This window comes from Seriola dumerili, unplaced genomic scaffold (genome assembly GCF_002260705.1).
Source record: "Seriola dumerili isolate Sdu_G_001 unplaced genomic scaffold, Sdu_1.0 BDQW01000138.1, whole genome shotgun sequence".
Taxonomy (NCBI): Eukaryota; Metazoa; Chordata; class Actinopteri; order Carangiformes; family Carangidae; genus Seriola; species Seriola dumerili.
The window spans coordinates 9,431,704-9,450,513 of NW_019174393.1; the positions used below are offsets into that span (position 1 = coordinate 9,431,704).

The following is an 18,810-nucleotide window of genomic DNA, read 5'->3' on the forward strand; positions in this document are numbered from 1 at the left end:
GAGGACGGGGAAATCAAACGGGTGGGGTTGGAGGTGGAGAAGGAGGAGGGTGATGTTGTACAGCCACATTTGACACATCACGTTACGCCCACATTACATTCTTTAAACGTTAGCTCTGTGGAGAATCTGCAGATGGGCTGGCTTCGGGGACTTATACCCTATGTATTGTACAATAGTACGATTGTAAAATATACAATGCAACAGCATGTAGCATCAGACAGTATATCGCTGTGGACAAGACAGATACAAACCCGCTGAGGCCTTGTTGGTCCATATGGCCCCACATTTTAGAATAGATTGTGAACATATGACGTGAAAGCTATGGGGAAAAATCATATTTATGAAAGAAATATGAATAAATAGACAAGGTACTAATGTAGAATAAAGAGTGATTGGGCCATATGATAACACATTTTAAAATAGTGAACCCCTCAGTCACATGACATGAAAGCTATATTGAAAAAAATATGAATAAATAGTACTAGTCTACTCTATGAATAAGGTGTCCTGTTTTATAATAGCTCCAACGTCATGTGAGTCATTGGTTCACATTATAAACTGTAGTCACATGGCCCAAAGAGGACACAGTCCTTTATTGTATAGTAGCACTTTTTCTATTTAAAACATACAAAATATTATTCATAAATGCTGTATTATGATTTTTAATAGCTTTCAGGTCATGTGACCCTGTGGTTTTACAATCTATTTTAAAATGTAAGCACATGGTCCAAAGAGGGCGTTAAAGGGTATTAGTCTCAGGAAAAGCAGGACAGCTAGCTGTCCTCCTACTGCAAACACCATGGGAAACTTAATGAAAAAAACCTGCTGAATCCGGAGTGAATGTCCGTCTAACATCCAACTTCAAACTAAATTCACCTGGGTATAACGTACATATTGATGCGGGTTAGGAACCGTCTAACAGTACGGCCCAGCAACTAGGGGAAGGAAATCGGTGACGGAACACCACTGGACATATTTCCGCCAATAACAAACCTGCAACGACTCACAAGTGCATTGTTTGTGTTAGTTATTTCGAGTGCGTAAACATAGTTCGGTAATTATTATTTGGAAGTGGGTTAAATGGAAAAGACCAATCTTTGTGTTACACCAATGCCATGATGGGTAAACGTCCGTGTCGACGGTAGTAAACGTGAATCAGCAAACAAATGATTCCGCCTTGTGTTAGCTAACAGGCTAAAGCGCCGCACTGACATGCTACTGTAGCATCTGGAGTTCCTGGTGAATAACATGTCTTGAGACTGTTCAGGTCCCTCGCTTGGAAGCCAGAGTTTTAGTTTCTTAGTTAAAACTTGATCTAAAGAGAGCAGACACAGTTTCCAGTCGGTTCAGATCATTTCCTGACCGCGAAGCGTTCAAGGTTTTTCCCAGGTGAGTTAACATTGACTGACCAACAGGGAGTATGTAGAAATGTTTACGTATATCAGTGCACACTGACAAAGGCAACCAGTTTTTACATATGCTTAGTGTTTAATTCACACTGACCATGTTCTAGCTCTTGGTTATGTTAGCTGTGTATATGAATTTATTTAAATTATGTATAAATTTAACTTATTTATGTAAATTCTTCTGGGTTTTAACTAGTGGCTGCCTCTATATCTTTAAACAGTGTATTGCTGTGTAAAATGTTGGTGGGAATACTTACAACATATGTTGCTGGTTATGTGTCTAAATAAGTATGAGTTGTATAAACTATCAGACTTAAATTTACAAATTTATCCCTAATTATTAATTATTATTAAGGGGAACATCAGATTTCAGTTTACATAAGGCATAGACATTGCAGCCTTAAATTAAGTTAAAAATGACAACTTCAGAAGTACTGCAAGACAAATGTACACAAAGCTTTATATTTGTGTTTTTTTTGTTGTTTGTTTTTGCTATCCTTTCAGATCAGCACATACTGCAGATTTGTAAAATGAAGATGTTCTCAGTGTCCCACAAGACGGTCTTTGTTGTAGACCACTGTCCCTACATGGCCGAGTCAAGTCGTCAGCAGGTAGAGTGTGATGTGCTGACAAAGAGTCGAGCTCAAGGGGTGATTCCTTTGGCCCCTGTGTCCAAGTCCCTGTGGACCTGTGCTGTTGAATGCTCCATGGAGTACTGTCGGATTCTCTATGATGTTTATCCAGTGGACAAACTGGTGAGATTATTATTATTTTTCTTAAAACTTTGCCTTAAATGTCATTAACGCCATTTCCATTAACCTTTTCTACCACCTCTTTATTCTACAGGTTAATTACATTGTGAGTGATTCAGAGTTTCACACATTGAATACTTGGAAACAGGATGAGCAGAGCACTCATGAGGTAATCCTATAAGCCAGTGCACTGTAATTGTTTTTGCAGTGTCTTTGGCAGCTCCAGCTTGTCACATTTTGGAGAAGTGCAACATTTCCAGCAGACAGTGACCACATTTTTGTAGAAGTGTTCTTCAGAATTAGACATGCAACATGGTTATATGGTTTCGCTTCCTGCGACAGCTCATGTCAGCTCTGGCAGCTGTTGGGCCACCTAACCCAAGGGAGGACCCTGAGTGTTGCAGTATCCTGCACGGACTGGTTGCTGCAGTTGAGTCGTTATGTAAGATCACAGAGTTGCAGCACGAGAGGCGCACCATTCTGATGGACACAGCCGAGAGAGTTGCCAACAGGGGTCGTATTATCTGCCTCACCAATGCTAAAAGGTCAATATCTAACATTTCCTTCACTTCATTTATATGTGTAGAGAATGAAACACTTAATCTCTCAGATAGTCAACAACAACTACAATGTTCACAAATATAGTATCTGTCAAAGGACTATTGTATTGCCACTGTTTTGTATTTGTGTACATATATGGCCTTTTCTAAAGGATATTATTTACCTGATATTTACAAACGAAGTTCTTATAATGCATTATATCATTGAAGACTCTGCTCTTTTTTTGTGTTTTATCATACAGTGATACTCATGTGCGCATGTTGGAAGACTGCATCCAGGAGACCATTTTAGAACAAAACAAGCTGGCAGCAGGTTCAGACAGGTCAGTGTCAGACAATGTCCAAAGAAATGTCTCACTGGCTTGTTGATTGACATGATTTTGCTTTGCATGTGTTTGGAATAGGGAGAAATGGGCTGAAATATGGTGTTGATAATACTCTCATACTAAAATAAAATACATATGTGATAAATGGCACATATATTTGTGCTAACCCATTGTTGTGTCTTTCAGGCTGATGGCCATTCAGCAGTGTGACCTGGTTTTGATTCACATCTACCCACAGGGTGAAGACACGCTGGTGTCTGACCGGCCTAAGAAAGAGGTGGGTGCTAACGAGATGTTCGGGGTTCAGTTTTCTAGGAATCAAAATCAGCCAGAAAGTAAACAATAAAAAAAAAAAAAAAAAAAAAAAAAAAAAACATGACACTTATTACTGGTTTTTAACAGCAAACCATAGCACCATGTCCCAGCTGTTATTCCTCACTGTATCCCTCTCTTGCTGCCTCAGATCTCTCCTCTGCTCACCAGCGAGGTTCACAGTGTTCGTGCTGGGAGGCACCTTGCCACCAAACTCAATATTCTGGTCCAGCAGCACTTTGACTTGGCCTCCACCACCATAACAAACATCCCCATGAAGGTAAGGAGCTTCCTGCCCTTTAGTCTGGCCTTGCACATGCCTCGTCAAAATTAAAACTCACATAAACTTTCAAATATTTCTTTTCTTTTGCTAGTATAAAAATGTTGTCATGTCCAGAATGCAGTGCACCACTTCTTTTACTTGATGATGGCTTTGTTTTTGTTATTTTCCCTTTTCTCTCACAGCCTTCACATTTTTCTTTGTGCTTGCTTAATCTTTATGTGTAAGCCCTTCCTCACCTCTAATGACCCATGAAACTTTACAGTCTTATCTTTTTGTTTATCTCATCTGCATGTTGATATGACTGTGAACCTGCTGCTGGTTTCATGCTGTATTTTCTGTTTTGCTAGCCCACATTAAATGTTTGCGAACAGGTTAGTACTCTTATCACACACACATGCAAGTGAGGAAGGGGCAGAGTTTACACTATGTAGTATGTAGTATACATTTTGAGCTCTACTGTTGCAAACAGGCTTACAGTGTCATTAGTTTATTTTGATGTGACAGTTGATCTACAGATTTGCTGGTGAGCCTCCAGTGAAGGACGGGCAACTCTGGTCTCATGTGGACAATCAGGGAATGCAGAATTTGGTGTTTGCTGGAAAAGCATAAATCCTGCACACCTGAAATCAACTTTTAGTTTAAATGAAATGATGTAATAACATAATTGACTCACAATTTCTTTTAAAAGAATTCAAATTGTTCTGTGAAAATCAACCATTTTTGGTTGTTTTGAGGTAGTGTTTCTCCCAAATACGGACAATAAAAACGCAGAATGTGAATGTTGCATTCAGCCGCCTTTAAGTCGAGACATCTGTGACCAGCGTTGCCTCTTCTGACTTATTAAATACTGTCGGTGTCTGTCAGGTGTTTTCACCTTAAAAGTTGTCCAAACTTTCCCCAGGTCTTTGTTTCCCTCATCAGTTCCCACTCACTTCCCCTTTAGTGTCTTTGTGTGGTCCATTGTGCTGTCTTGATAACTAGTTGTTTTTTTTGTTTTTTTAAAAAAATACTTGACCATCCTCTAAATGTTTAAACATGATTCCACCTTTAGCTGTCCTGAAACTGCAATTTTTCCAAGTGTAGCAAAATTCAAATTCAAAGCTTGTGATTAAAGTTTGTCCCTAGATTAGAGGTTGCCAGGCTCCTTGGCAAAATATATAAAAATGTTGTTTAAAATTGTCAAACAAGTGTAACACTCTACTCAATACAAGCTACTTTATGTATTGTGTGAATTAAATTACATTTACATTAAACACAAGTCTCTGATGTCGATAGAAGAAAACATACTTGAGTCATCCAGCAAGCGAACATTTTCCTTTTACTTTGCCCATTATCATTTACCCTCTGGAACATGAAATCAGCAGTGTTAATGTGTGTTTATGTGTATGTGTGTGTATATGTGTGTGTGTGTGTGTGTGTGTGTGTGTGCGTGCGTGTGAGTATCAGTTTGCACATTCACGCTGACCTGTGTTTGTTATTGTCTCTGGGGATGGGCAGGAAGAGCAGCACGCCAACACATCAGCCAATTATGACGTCGAGCTCCTGCATCACAGAGACGCTCACCTGGAGTTCTTTAAAAGTGGTGGGTACCTGTGTTGAAACATGAAATAAAAGTTTGAGCAGGTTAGTTTATTGACATTTTTGATTGGGATCCAGAGGCAGAGACCCCTTTTGTAAGTTATTTAAATTCAAAAGTATCTGAGGCAAAAACGTTGCTCGATGAATAAAGTAAACTATTATTGTTTCAGTGTTGACATTATTTAACAATCATATTGGGAAACAAGTCTGCAGCATCTTTATGATCTGATCCTTTGTGATTTTATTTATGTGCAATATGTTTTAAAGTCAATCGTTTATGATCAGAATTTAACAATTCACTTGTCACCTTTCCACTGTGCAGGAGATTTGCATATGGCTGGCACCAGCACTCGAGAAAACGGACTTAAAGAGACAGTTACACTGAAATGGTGCACGCCACGAACCAACAGCGTAGGTGGGTTCTTATTTATCAATTATTTAAATTTTGAAAATGTTTAATATGTACAGTATATTATTTTAGTAATGGTTTTTATTAGCCTTATGCCAGGGTAGGTGACACATTTTTATTTTGAAATGTCAATATTTATGCATGTATGGATTTTAAATATTGTGACAAATATTCAGTTTTTTATTTTGAATTAGTTAAAATTTCTGTGAATAAACAATACACTACATTACTGATGTTAGATGGTTTGTAATTTTTTAAAAAAAATATTCCCACACAGCTATGAAGTAGACATGAGTAGTGTTATTGTGCAGGAAAGGTTATCAGTTGCAGGATTGACACAACTGCGATTAAAAATGCCTGATTCAGTTTTATTGTACTTGTTCTTTTTTTCCACCTCAGAACTGCATTACTGCACTGGAGCTTATCGCATCTCCCCGACAGACGTAAACAGTCGTCCGTCTTCATGTTTGACTAATTTTCTCCTTAACGGTAAGATGGATGAACCCACCTTAATCTGTGTTTGTTAATTTGAATTGATCTAGACTGTTCATTGGTTGTTTATTGGAGCAGTGTTTCATTTGATGTTCCTGAGATACTGAATGACATTCACCAAATTTACCCTCAAGTCAAAAATCAACATTTCCTCTGTCTGGGGGATTACTTCTCTTATTTGCTGACCACAGGTCGATCAGTGCTGCTGGAGCAGCCCAGGAAATCAGGGTCAAAGGTCATCAGCCACATGCTCAGCAGCCACGGCGGCGAGATCTTCCTACATGTGCTCAACAGCAACCGCTCCACCCTGGAGGACCCGCCCTCCATCAGCGAGGGCTGCGGAGGCCGAGTGACAGACTATCGAATCACAGTGAGTTCAGTTCGCTTCAACTGTGCTGAAATATGCACCAGCACCTTTCTGATAAAAACTGATTTTTTTTTTTTTTGGTCTTCTTCAGGACTTTGGTGAATTCATGAGGGAGAACCGACTGACTCCAGTTTCAGAGTCTTCCCACAATCCCGCGGGCAAGCTGCCAGCCGAGAGGGCTAAGGCACAGCTGGAGCGTCACACTCGATACTGGCCAATGATCATCTCCCAGACCACCATCTTTAACATGCAGGCAGTAAGCAGCATGCAGATAGTTCTTCTGGATCGCAGTCTTACAGCAGTTTCCACTATGTTCATAAATATTCGTCTTGCTGTCTTCTCATCTAAGCAGAGAAGATAATCTGCCTGCTGGGTTTTTTGTGAGAATTAGCCATTTCCATGTTCATGTTCATCGTCCTTCAGCTCAGTCCTTCGCTTTGTGTATTGCCGTTTTTCTCCACTAGGTGGTTCCTCTAGCTAACCTGATAGTGAAGGAGACTCTAACTGAGGAGGATGTTCTGACCTGCCAGAAGACTGTTTACAACCTGGTAGACATGGAGAGGAAGAACGACCCACTTCCGATCTCCACTGTGGGCTCCAGAGGAAAAGGCCCCAAGAGGTATTTATTTAAAAAAAAAAAAAACCTCGACAGCGAACATGAGCATCAGCGTCACAGTTTATGAAAGTAAAAGTCAGCAGGGTCACAAATGTTTTCGCGTTGTTGTTATTCCCAGAGATGAACAGTATCGTATAATGTGGAACGAGCTGGAAACGTTAGTGAAAACTCACGCCGGAGCCACCGACAGACACCAGCGGGTTCTGGACTGCATCATCGCCTGCCGCAGCAAACCTCCTGAGGAAGAGGACAGAAAGAAAAGAGGAAGGAAGAGGGAGGAGAGAGAAGACAGGACGGAGAAAAATGGCAGCAAGGACACGGACGACAAAAGCTGGCAGGACTCGGAGAGGTTAGTAGTGCTTGGATGTCTAAAGTTTATTCGTAGATGAAAATAATCATCGCAGTTGCTGACATTTTGTGGCAAAACGAAAATTTTCTGGGGCTTTTGGATGGGATGGGTTACTCAGCTCTCCGTCTTCTTGTTTTTAACCTAAAGGCTAAAGGGTTTGTTGGATAAAGAAGATCAGGAGGCGGAAGTGATCAAGGATTCCCCAGACTCTCCAGAGCCACTCAACAAGAAACCGCGCCTGTCCACAGACGAGGTTCAGCCTCCAGAGAGAGCAAAAGGTACCAACGCTCAGCACACTCTGTAGAGTAGATTAATCTAATCTACAGGATACTTTAGGTATGTTTGGTATGTTTTCTTTTATCTGTGTCCTCGACCCTGCAGGTCCTGTCTCGCTCCTCAGCATGTGGACCAATCGCATCACCACGGCCAATTCCAGGAAGCACCAAGAGTTTGTTGGAAGAGCGAGCTCCGTCAACAACAAGTTTGAGTTGTACCAGCACCTGAAAGATGAGAATGGGTGTGTTACTGTGAAATATCAATCATCCGTCACTTTATGGTTGTTGATGTTTCTTCTTACACTGAATCGGTGCCAAATTGCTTCGTATTTCTTAACCCTGTACATGTACACAGATTCAGTGAGAATTACATAAAAGCTGGTAAAAGAATTTTGCCTTTTATCAAGAACGTATCAGTCTTTGTTTTGACATTTCAAACAGGATTACATCTGAAACTTCATTATTTATGTATCAAACTTGTCATTTTTCCTTGTTTACAGGATGGATGTTCATGAAAATGGCAAGGCCTCCAGATGATGTCTCCATGGATACATCCCGCTTCACCCCTTTCCAAGGATGAGATTGTGGACCACAGTATTTTTCAGACTTGGTTGCCACCTTATACCCCCCCCCCCCAAAACAAGGACATAAAATTAAAATAGACAGTGAACTCTTAATCAATTTCTAAGTTTTTTTTACCCATGTTTTTGTAGATATACTGTTCACAGATTGTGTAACACAATAAACGCTGTCAATAGAGAACTTTTGCTGTTGGCTTTTGGACAAATTATACTGACTGTGGAAGTTATTTAGTTATTTATTTGGATAGATGCAAGTGGTGAAATAGTATTGTTGATGCTCCTTTTAAAAAAAACAAAAACAAAAAAAAAACATGATTAAAGTCAAAATAAGTTTTTAAAATTGGAAAAATCCCAAATGTTCGATCATTTAGTAGTCATGACTCTGAATCATGTTAACTCTGTTACTGGAATTGTGAGAGTGTTGTTAAAAACCATTCAGGGGCTGTTTTCATGATTTTTCTTTTTACTATATACATGAGAAAATCAATCGAGGCTGCAATGAATTGTCAAGGGTTTTTTCGTCCTTGCTCGTAGTCTAATGGAAGTGGCCTCTTGTCATCTTGCGAGAGGTTAATCCACAGTCTCAGCGGTGGTGGGGGCAACTCGGGTTGGAACAGCGGAGGCCGCCTTGGTCTTATGCCGCTCAGCTCTCTGCCTTGAAGTGAGAGCAGGCGGTTTTCAGGCCAAATGGCGACTGTTCTTGACCTCCCGCGACCGGAAATAGAGAACTGCAGCAGCGATGAGGACGATCAGGACGAGGAGGCAGACGACGAGGGGAGCTGCGAACATGCCGGCCATCCACTGATGTGAGTTCATCTGTTGTGAGGCGGGAGTGATATTTGTAGATGCAGAGACACAAGTGTTAGCGGTGGGGCTGAGGGAAGCCTGAATCTGGATTCATGGTAGAGTGGGTAGCAGGGTTATAACTGCCAGATGTGGGAGTGGTAGAAAAACAGTCTGGTCTGTAGCTCACAGGTCCAACATCCGTGACAGGGAACTCTGGAAGCATTGCTTCTCTGAATTCAGGGATGACTGATCTATTTGCAGACGTCATTGCCAACCACATGTTCTGTATTTGATCAATGTGGCATTGTGTTGCCCTACTTTGGCCCGTCTCACACAAGCTGCGGTCGTACCAGGACACCACAGTGGACCCAGGTGTCATGGAAACAACAGACAGGTGATGGCTGCTAGAGCTGTTGAAGAAGCTAGACAGTTTTGTCAGCAGGAGGTCCACTGTGTGGCACTGACGGAGGATGGAGTGGAGGCTGCGTTGAGCAGTCAGGGTGAAAACGTGACAGGGTTCAACGGAGCTGCGATGAAGATCCAGAGTCAGCGGCAGCGAGGCGCTCAGTCCCCGTCTGTCCCGGGCGACCAGGAGGAGGTGCTGAGGAGCAAACTGCAGGTCCACCTCCAAAGGAACGCCACGAAGTGCCAGACCGTCCAGGGCCAACCAGGTACCCATGCTGAGGGGAGGCCCGTCAATAAACCTGATCTCCAGGGAAAGAGCGTCTGCCTCGCCATCCTCTGGATCCAGAAAGGTTTTAGTTGGGAGTGAGTAGTGGAAGGAGAAGCCAACGGTGGCTTTCAACACTGGAATAGACTGAAGCACTTTGGGTGTGAGATTCAAGGAGTCTGAAATATAATATAAAATCATGTTTAAATCTTAACTGCACAGAAATACTGAAAATCAACCAAAACAAAACATTTTCTTACATAAAATTTGACATGCGTAGTAGATAGATTTGTAGATGTAGAAATTAAATAAATTCAATGTGACAAAAAAAACACTCAAAAAATAATCTAACTATTCTGATAATTGATCAATAGTTTGTGATTACAAAAATGCAACATTTGCTGTGTCCAGCATCTCAGATATGAACCTTTACTGGTTTTCTTTCATATGACAGCAAACTGAACATGTTTTCTGACTGACAGTTTAACTGGTATTTTTCACTACTGTCTGACATTTTATACACAAAAAGATGAAGCGATAATGAATAATAATCAGTGGTTGCAGCCTTCATTTTGTGCAGACAGGAAGACAAGTGTTGCAGGTTTCACACTACTCCACTGACTGACAGTTGTAAGGGGTAATGCACCAAAAGAAAAAAAAAAGCAAGCCAAGCCAAGTGCAGATTCCTGTAAGGCGAGAAGCGGGATATCAACAGGTTTTCAAATTGTTCCAAAAATCATTCATTCAAAAGAAGTCGGTTGCTTTTAATGGTTTCCTAAAATAGTTCTTTGCTTAAGTAATTTCTGGCTATTATTAAAAAATGTTGCTTGTTTTGGTTGAAGAAATCTGGTTTGATCATAAAACAACTTTTTGTGGTACCAATTTATTAACTATAAAAGGGTGTGTGATTTTTATTTATTCTTTTTAATTGCTCAATGGCAACGACAATTAGTGCTTACATGAGACTGCAGCTGAAGAACCTGACGGCTGGACTGAGCTTCGTCCTCTTCCTGAGGAAAGTCCTACAGCCTTTAATGATGTGTGTGTTGTCATGGAGATGAACATTGACAGCTGTGAAGGAAAAGCCGCCTGGTGGTTCTCATGTGAATATGTCGTCAAAAAGGCCAGAACGTGCTCCATTGTGTTCTGGGGGGGGGTACGTTTAATTGTTGGGGTGCACGCGTCGACATACCCGTGATGCTTTGCCAGGGATTGGCCACATAATGGGAACGAAGGCTGTAGACTCTGCATTAGATGAATGGGAGATGTAGTGTATGGCTCCTGAGCAGCAGAGGGAGCAGTTGGATCAGAATGGCCGTCAGACACCGGCCCAGTGCTCTTGGATATTGAAAGCAGAACTGGATAAGTCACACTTTTCCTTGGTTTGTTTGTTGTCAGGAATGTCAGATAGAAATAGAAACTTGTCATTCCAGTTTTCTGAGACGCCTCAAGCTGCAGTGAATGTAGGAGAGTTTGTTTCATTGACGGCATGAGTGGCATACTCTCATCAGCTGATTTGACAGACAGTTGTTCCTCCAAGGACGGGCCTTTTAACATAGTAAATGGGACTGAATTTTTGGGGGGGATTTTAGTTGAAGAAAGGCTCATTTGCTCAGGTAATAGTGATATCAGTAAAAGGCCTGAAATCAATGTCTGTGTTGTCTCAAGTTGTCCACTAAAAAGGCCAAGGTCAGAAGGTAAAGCTGGCGTGAACATCGTCCTCGAGGGCTCCAACAAGGATGTTGACAGCGAAGACTCCAATTCAGTTTGTCCAGACTGTGTCAGCTGACTCGTCAGTGTGGCCGATGACGCGCCCTGAGTTGTTACATGTGTCTGAGACATCACATCCTGATTCTTCCCAGATGGAGCTGGGGACAGATGTTGAATTGTCTCAGTTCGCCGAGTTTTTGATAACTGTTCGGTCGTTAAAGATGAGGTTGGTGACACATCTGGGAATAGCTGAGTGTTCAGTATTTTGTTTGATAATGGCGGTGAGTGTATTGGATTTAATCTGGAGCTCAGTAGCAGGACATCATCATAAGTATCCGTTGGAGGTGGGTGAGAAACAGTTGGGAGGTTGTGGAGTGTTGGTGTGGCACTGTTGTGGTCTTTTGTTGGCTCTTGATTAAAGATGATGTGGCCTAATAAAAAAAAAAATTAAAAAAAAATTCAGTACAATGGAAAAATATTAAATGAGTACCACAAATGCAATAAATAATAAAATAAAATTACAAATATTCATGACCAGGATTGTTATGGGATGTCCATTCATTCATCTATCTGTCCATCTTTTGACTGAGAAGCAGTTATAAAGCAGCTGGCTGGTTCCACTGACAACAACAATCTCCTAACAATGAGTCTTTGTATTCAACCAACAGCTTAAAGATGCTAATCTCAAATTTGTTTGCAACATCAAAGTTGACCATCACAACGAGGAACACAGAGAATTACCACCTGACTATTCGGTTCCCCTCAGTGTTTTGTTGTCTTTCAGCTCATTTTTTTGGATTCACTCTCACCTCACTGCTCTCATTGCATGATTTTGGGCCACAGCTGTTTTTCCAGCAAAACAGCTCTAAAAAGCCCAGCACTGTGAGGTAAGGTATACATTCATGCAAAATAGGAGGAACAGAAAAACCTGCAGTTATTCCCACTTAGGAGTACTCATACATTTCCAAGATGGTTACCTGCCTTGTAGTTGCAGATTTACTTGCTTTCTCGTGTATTTGGAGGGATTCATTAACAACTGAACCCAGATAAAAAAAAACAAACTGGGTAGCTGATTGTATTAGTTTCAAAATATATAGAGATATAACTTATAACTTCAACGACATGAATGTGGCAGTGCACAAAGTTAAAGACAAACTGGTGGAGCAATTAGGAGCCAAAGAGCCACATATTTCCCTCAGGAGTTGTGGAACGTGAAATGGCGATAAAAGAAGAGTGAATTTTGGACTCAGATTCACCAGGTGTCCAGAAATGATACTCAAAGTGAAGGCTAATGTTGCTCTATATCTATATATAAATAAGCAACTATTAGCTGACACTTTTGCTCTAGCAATCTAAAAAGTGATAACATGACTGCACACGAGGCAAAAAAAAGCCCTAAACAAACAAAAAAATCAGTTAATGCAGTGTTAAATCATTACTTTTGTATATTTACATTAATTGGACTCAATCTATTTTCTATATTTCGTTGTGAACTTCAACAGGACATACAATAGTCATTTGTTTTCCATGTCATCCGTGCATCTCATATTTCCATCACTACATTAGGCCATATGTTCCTCCATTCATGCCTCCATTGAGCTCCATTCAGCTGTGGGCTCCCTTTCAAACAAGGTCAAGTCATTCCAACATATGACCTGAATGACTAAGCACCCAGAACAATCCCATATAGTCAACAGCAGCAGACTTACCCTGTGAGCTCACAGCGGGCTGACTTTCTGAGTCAGTGTGGTCGGCTCTGGGAGATTCAGTCCAGAGGGAGGTTTCCTTCATGTGAGGTCGGCGGGTCAGACGAGTGGCGTGCGATTCCCTGTCTACGGCCTCATGTGTCAGCGTGGAAGTGACACCGTGAGAGGCCGGGGTCAGCGGCGGTGTGGGGTAAATACTGTGCGTTGTGGATGATGGTGGCAGTGTTGAGAGAGCGGTGTCAGATGAAGGTTCCCCAGCACAACGTCTGACTGTTGTTAAATGTCCAGAAATACTTAATGATGCATCTGATGTGACTTTTGAGGCAGAGAGCTCAGTTTGCTTTTCCACACGGACCGACGTGTGCAAAGTTGTCGAATTAATTTTGCGAGCAGATACTTGTCGCTCCAGGACAGTATTAACATCCTTGCTGTATGGGTAAAAAGATGTCTGCTTGAAAGCGAGAAGAGAAGTTGAGGGTACCTGTATTTCTTGCATGTCATTTGATTTGAAAGTAACAGTAGGCATCTCTGGATTTTCGTCAGAGTGGTACGTCATCGTCTTAAAAGCGTGTCCTTCAGAGGTGAACTTGAAAAACTTCTGGGGTGAGACTGGGGAAGTGCCAGAGGGCTGCAGGAAAAATTCTTTCCTTATAGAGTTTACAACACTTTCTGTTGAATGCTGTGTGTGTGTTGGCTTCAGTTTTGTTCCCTCGTGGTTGCTATGCAGTAAAATCACTGACAAACTTGGCTCTGGTTGTAAAGGAAGAGAATACGTACGCAAATGGCCAAGTTTCACAGTCCGATGGACCCGTGTTGGAGGAGGAACAATCAGGGTGGAAGTTGGTGGAAGTTTTGGCCTTCGCAAATCTCGCTTAACTTTATGTCGGACCCCTCCATGCGCACAGAGCACCCTCCAATCCAAAACAGGAGCTTCCAGCAACCTTGCCAACCCTCCTGCCTTCACATTGTGCTCCAGTGCCTTGGCGAAATCAGACTGTTGCTCCTCTCCTTGACAGCCGGCGTGCCACAGAAGCTCAGCAACATCTCCCGACACATCTGGGTTCTCAGAGAGCCCACCTTGCCCACAAACCCTGAATTTCTTTTGCTGTTGTATGAAGGATTTTCCTCTTGAAAACAGGGAAACAGAGCGGAGTGGCAGGTGGAGGTAGTCAGCCATGGTGCTGACCAAACGGAGACGCTGGCCGGCGTCAAGAGTCAAAGGGTTCAGCTGAAGGAGAAGGTTAGCCCAGATGTTCATTTCCCCCTCAGAGCAGGACAGAGCATCTCTATCAGACACAAAGACAAAGCGAAAACAGATTTTGATTCATTTTAATGGATAAGTCTTTGGATATCCTATGAAGATCAAAACCAACAATGCATTGATCTCACTAACAAGTATAGTCAAAGTCTGAGAAAGACAATTTGACCTGTCCAGATGAAAAGTGAAAGCAACTATGGGTCATATTGGCTGCTTGCACAGATTACCTGAGGTTGTTATTTGTTTTTTAACAGGAGGGCAGTCTCCTAATTTCTTGTTCCATAGAGCTCCATTGTCCAAGCACTATTTAAAATACGTCACAGAGACACACTGTTGCACTGTGACATGTTCCTTCATTATAACAAGCATGGTCATTGTAGTTTATTTTGAGTCAAATCCCACATATACTGTGAGCGCTAAATTTGTCTGAAAATAGTCCCCAATGAATGCACCATTAACTCCTGTCTGAATGACGTTTCCTAAAAACTAAAGTCCCCAGAAGAAACAATATATCAGATTTAATCCTGCATCAACTGTTGCTGTAAAAGCGAAATAAAAAATACTGACGTATCATCACCTTATAAGGCTGATATGCTAAATGTGTCCGCAAACAGTTTCGCACTTAATCACCCATCAGACATGGAGCAACATCAGCACATGGGTGGGGTTTGAGTCCACCTAATAAATTCTCCTTTTAGCTCTGTTTTTAACAGTGGCCCGGAAGAGTCAACACAATGCAGCAGCCACAGCACAAATGCAAATTAAGCCACATTGGAAGATAAGCCACAACACACCACAAGCAGTTTTTTAAAAAACAAACAAACAAACTGTATTTGTCTGGCCACAGGACATCACAAATCCAGCCTGTAATATCACCTCATGATTTCTCCACTGCTCGGGGATTGTGTTCAACTGGGTCAGGACACAGAGATCTCAGCTCTGGCCTTTTGTAGCTAAAGCTGTAAAAGCTAATTGATAAGCAACAGGTGTTGCCCATGCACGTGGGGGCTCAGTGGTGTAATTGGTGATTGGATTTTAGCCTTCTGAGTGGCAGCGTGTGACTCTCATAGCCTTCATTTGGGCTCAAAGTTGCCATCTCAAACTCTATATGCGAGGGGAGCCACAAACTTTGAGTGCACAGAGGGCTTATTGCCTCACTCTTTCACCTGCCCCTGCCTCCTTACCCTGCTGTGTCCTTGTCAGTCACTGGTTTGTTCAGGATGTGCAGGTAAAAGTCGGCAGCACATGTCTCACCAGTAACAGACGCTTGAAGGTGGTATACCCCACGATCCTCAGTCAGAGCCAGCTAGAGTGAGACTTTGCAGCCTAAACATCATCCAGTGGGGCAGATTGCTGTCTCCATCATCCAGGAATAGCTGGAGGGTGGGGTGGGGGAGCTGAGGTTAGTAGTTTGAATTTAATTAATCCAGGGCACATCTCATCAGGTGCCGACCCCAACTACACTACACTCTACGGATGAGGGGAAATTGCAAAATACACAATATGGGCTTGTTTAATGTGATAGTAATGTATCACATAAATGACAGATCTGACTAAATAACTGCTATTGATGCTTTTAAACTGTTGTTACTTCCCTGTTGTCCAAGTATTTGTTAGTGAAGCATGGTTCTAGCATTTAGATGTACAGCATCTGCAGCCAAATTTGTTTAATAATTGTCAAGTATAATGCTCAGCTCACCTGACAGTGCTGCATGCGTCCCAGTGGAAGGGGGAGCTTAAAAAAGAAAGGGGATCCTGCCTGGGATGTGAAGATGGGAAACCCACCAACTGCTGTCCTTACAGGACAATGCTGCATTAAACTTTGATTGTGCATCACATTCTTCAGCAGCAGCAACAGTTTGAGGTAGAAATCCAGGGTTTTTTGGTTAAATGGACAAAGGTGCTTGACAGGGGGGTCCATTGCACATTCAACGGCCAACCACATCGATCATGTGGTGATGAACAACGTTTGCAGGCTGAAAGTATCCACTGCGTTACCTTCTGTCCAGCCTTCTTCATCAGTGATGTCTGTGTCCTTTCTCACCATTACGCCGTACTGCTGCTCACTGAGGGATAGACCCAATAGTCCCATAATGTTTCTGTTGTCCAGTCAAACACCTGTGGAGTCGAAAGAGACCAAACATTGCAACAAAATGCATGTAAAAAGGCAGCAATGCTTGGTCTTCACATAAACAATGTACAATGTACAGCGTGTGTTTACAACCGGGCAGAACCTGATCCTCAAAGCAGTCATTAACAGATCTTGTTCTCTGCTGGAGGTCCGGTTACAAGTCGGAAGTGGTTACTAGGATACCGGCTGTGCGGTTGGGGACACTTGCAATGACTTTTAAGATGGAAAGATAAATGTTAATTTATCTGTAACAATTTTGAAATGCTACTATAACACACACACACACACACACATATATATATATATATATATATATATATATATATATATATATATATATATATATATCAGTGTCAGTAAGAACAGGAGGGCAGTTGTAACTGATAAAGCATGGAGCAGTTGGGGTGCAGCTAAACTAAAATAATAAATATGAAGTCCTGAATTGAACATTCAATAACACAGGAAATGAAATAAAGCTCCTAGAAATATCGTGACAACTTCCTTCATCTTCACTGAGGAGCAGATGCGAGGACCCATCAATTAAACATCAAGGAGGAATCTGCCTGGACTGAAATCCTGAGGGAATAAAGGAGGAAGGAAAAACAAAAAAAAAAAAGAGAAAGAAGATCAAAGAACTACTGTTACTACTACTAAGTGCAGTCACAAAAACGAAACAACATGGGGCCCATCCTGAGTGTTAAAGGGGAAAAGATCATTGCCTTGGGCATAGTGAGCTGGAGATCCATGGAGGATGTCCTCAGTGACCTCTAAAGGACTAAGAGGGTTAAAAGAGGAATGCTGCTTAATTTGGACTTTCAAGAGTCTGCTGTTGACCTCAGACCTTCTGCCTCTTAGAAGAACAACAGAGGAGCTTGTCCTACCATGCGACAACAACAGAGCATCGCCTCAGTGTCTACCACACACAGCTAAAGGTAGAAGACAATTAGGTAAACAAAGAAATACAAAAAAAGTATAAGATCCATTCAACTTTCAGCTTTGCTTTCACAGACCTAGTTACTTAATTTAAGCTATACTCTATACGCTCTAAATATTTTACACTGAATCAAAATGTCACGTGTAAAGGATGATAAGAGTGTGGGCCGATCTGATAATAAACACACCGATCAGCAGCTCAGTGCCCCTTTTAGTTGATTTCAGTTCAATATTCAACCATTGGCTGGTGGTCTTATCAAAGCTCAAAGCTCAGCTGAGCATGGATACTCTCCTCTGCCCATTGGGTGAGCATCACTTTGACTTCATCTGATGCCCAAAGAGCCTGCAACATGTCTGTTGAAAGCAACGTCACCTAGTTAGCACAGTGACAGCTCTCAAAGTTGTAGATAAACCTTGTGTCATACAATTTTGAACAATGTACGATTCACACGCTCACCTTTAGGTTGTGTTGCTGAGGTATGTGAAGACTTGACCGTTTGCTGCTGTGGTGAGAAGCTGTTTCTGAATGTTTGGTTGTGGCCAGAGGGTCATCAGCACTTCAACCACTGGGTTTCATCTGTGGAAGTGCATCAAAATGAAAAATAAAAATAAAAGCTTTGAAATATACTGTATTTAGTGCAAACGGTGGTTCATTAAATTGCTCTTCATTCATTCATTTAATGGCTTAATCTTTGTTTTACCAGGTCAAGTCTCTTCAAAACACAAGTGACCTGGCCCTTCAGCACTTATTTAAGCAGCACATACACGTTCATCAGAAAAGCTACATTCTCCTTTGGACCAATGTGAATTTACAGTAGGAGGTAAAGTCAGTCAGCTTTAAATCATTCTGTCATGGCTTCCATGTGCAGAAGAGCTGAAAGGCTCGAAAGTGTCAGGTTATGTAGTTTTAAAGACCCAGATACAGACCATCCAAAGTAGGTGAGAAGGTGATTTATTAAATGAAGAATAAACACAAACTTACAAAAACGGTGAGAATGCTGAGAACGCAAAATCAAAATGAGGGCAAAACGGGATACAACAGGAGAACGCTGGAACAAAACAGGAGTACAACAGATAATCCAAATACTCAAAGAATCAGGAGCAGAGACATTCAGAGTAAAACAGGACAAAGTGACAAAGACAGACGGGAGCACAGAGACTAAATAGAACAAGGGAGGCGAGGGTGATTGAACGCAGGTGAAACACATTACGGCAGAGCAGACAATCACAGGGCAAAGACAGGAAGTAAAGTAACCATGAGTAACACAAGGTAAGTTGTTTCGAAATAAAACAGGAAATAACCATAACGT

General features: G+C 41.7%; 1 protein-coding gene across 2 annotated transcripts; it reads left to right on the top strand.

The window, feature by feature from the left end:
* The first annotated feature begins 980 nt into the window (after positions 1–980).
* ints13 (integrator complex subunit 13) lies at positions 981–8,350 on the top strand. Of its 2 annotated transcripts, XM_022749431.1 has the most exons (18): positions 981–1,389; positions 1,911–2,161; positions 2,253–2,327; positions 2,501–2,703; positions 2,961–3,041; positions 3,231–3,321; positions 3,508–3,636; positions 3,987–4,010; positions 5,137–5,221; positions 5,540–5,632; positions 6,026–6,115; positions 6,310–6,488; positions 6,577–6,741; positions 6,950–7,104; positions 7,220–7,450; positions 7,598–7,728; positions 7,832–7,967; positions 8,226–8,350. In XM_022749431.1, the coding sequence occupies exons 2-18, from the start codon at positions 1,937–1,939 to the stop codon at positions 8,260–8,262; spliced, it is 2,130 nt and encodes a 709-aa protein (XP_022605152.1). In that variant the 5' UTR covers positions 981–1,389; positions 1,911–1,936; the 3' UTR covers positions 8,263–8,350. The 2 variants fall into 2 exon arrangements, with proteins under 2 accessions (XP_022605152.1, XP_022605153.1); XM_022749432.1 differs by lacking the exon at positions 3,987–4,010.
* Positions 8,351–18,810: the final 10,460 nt, after the last annotated feature.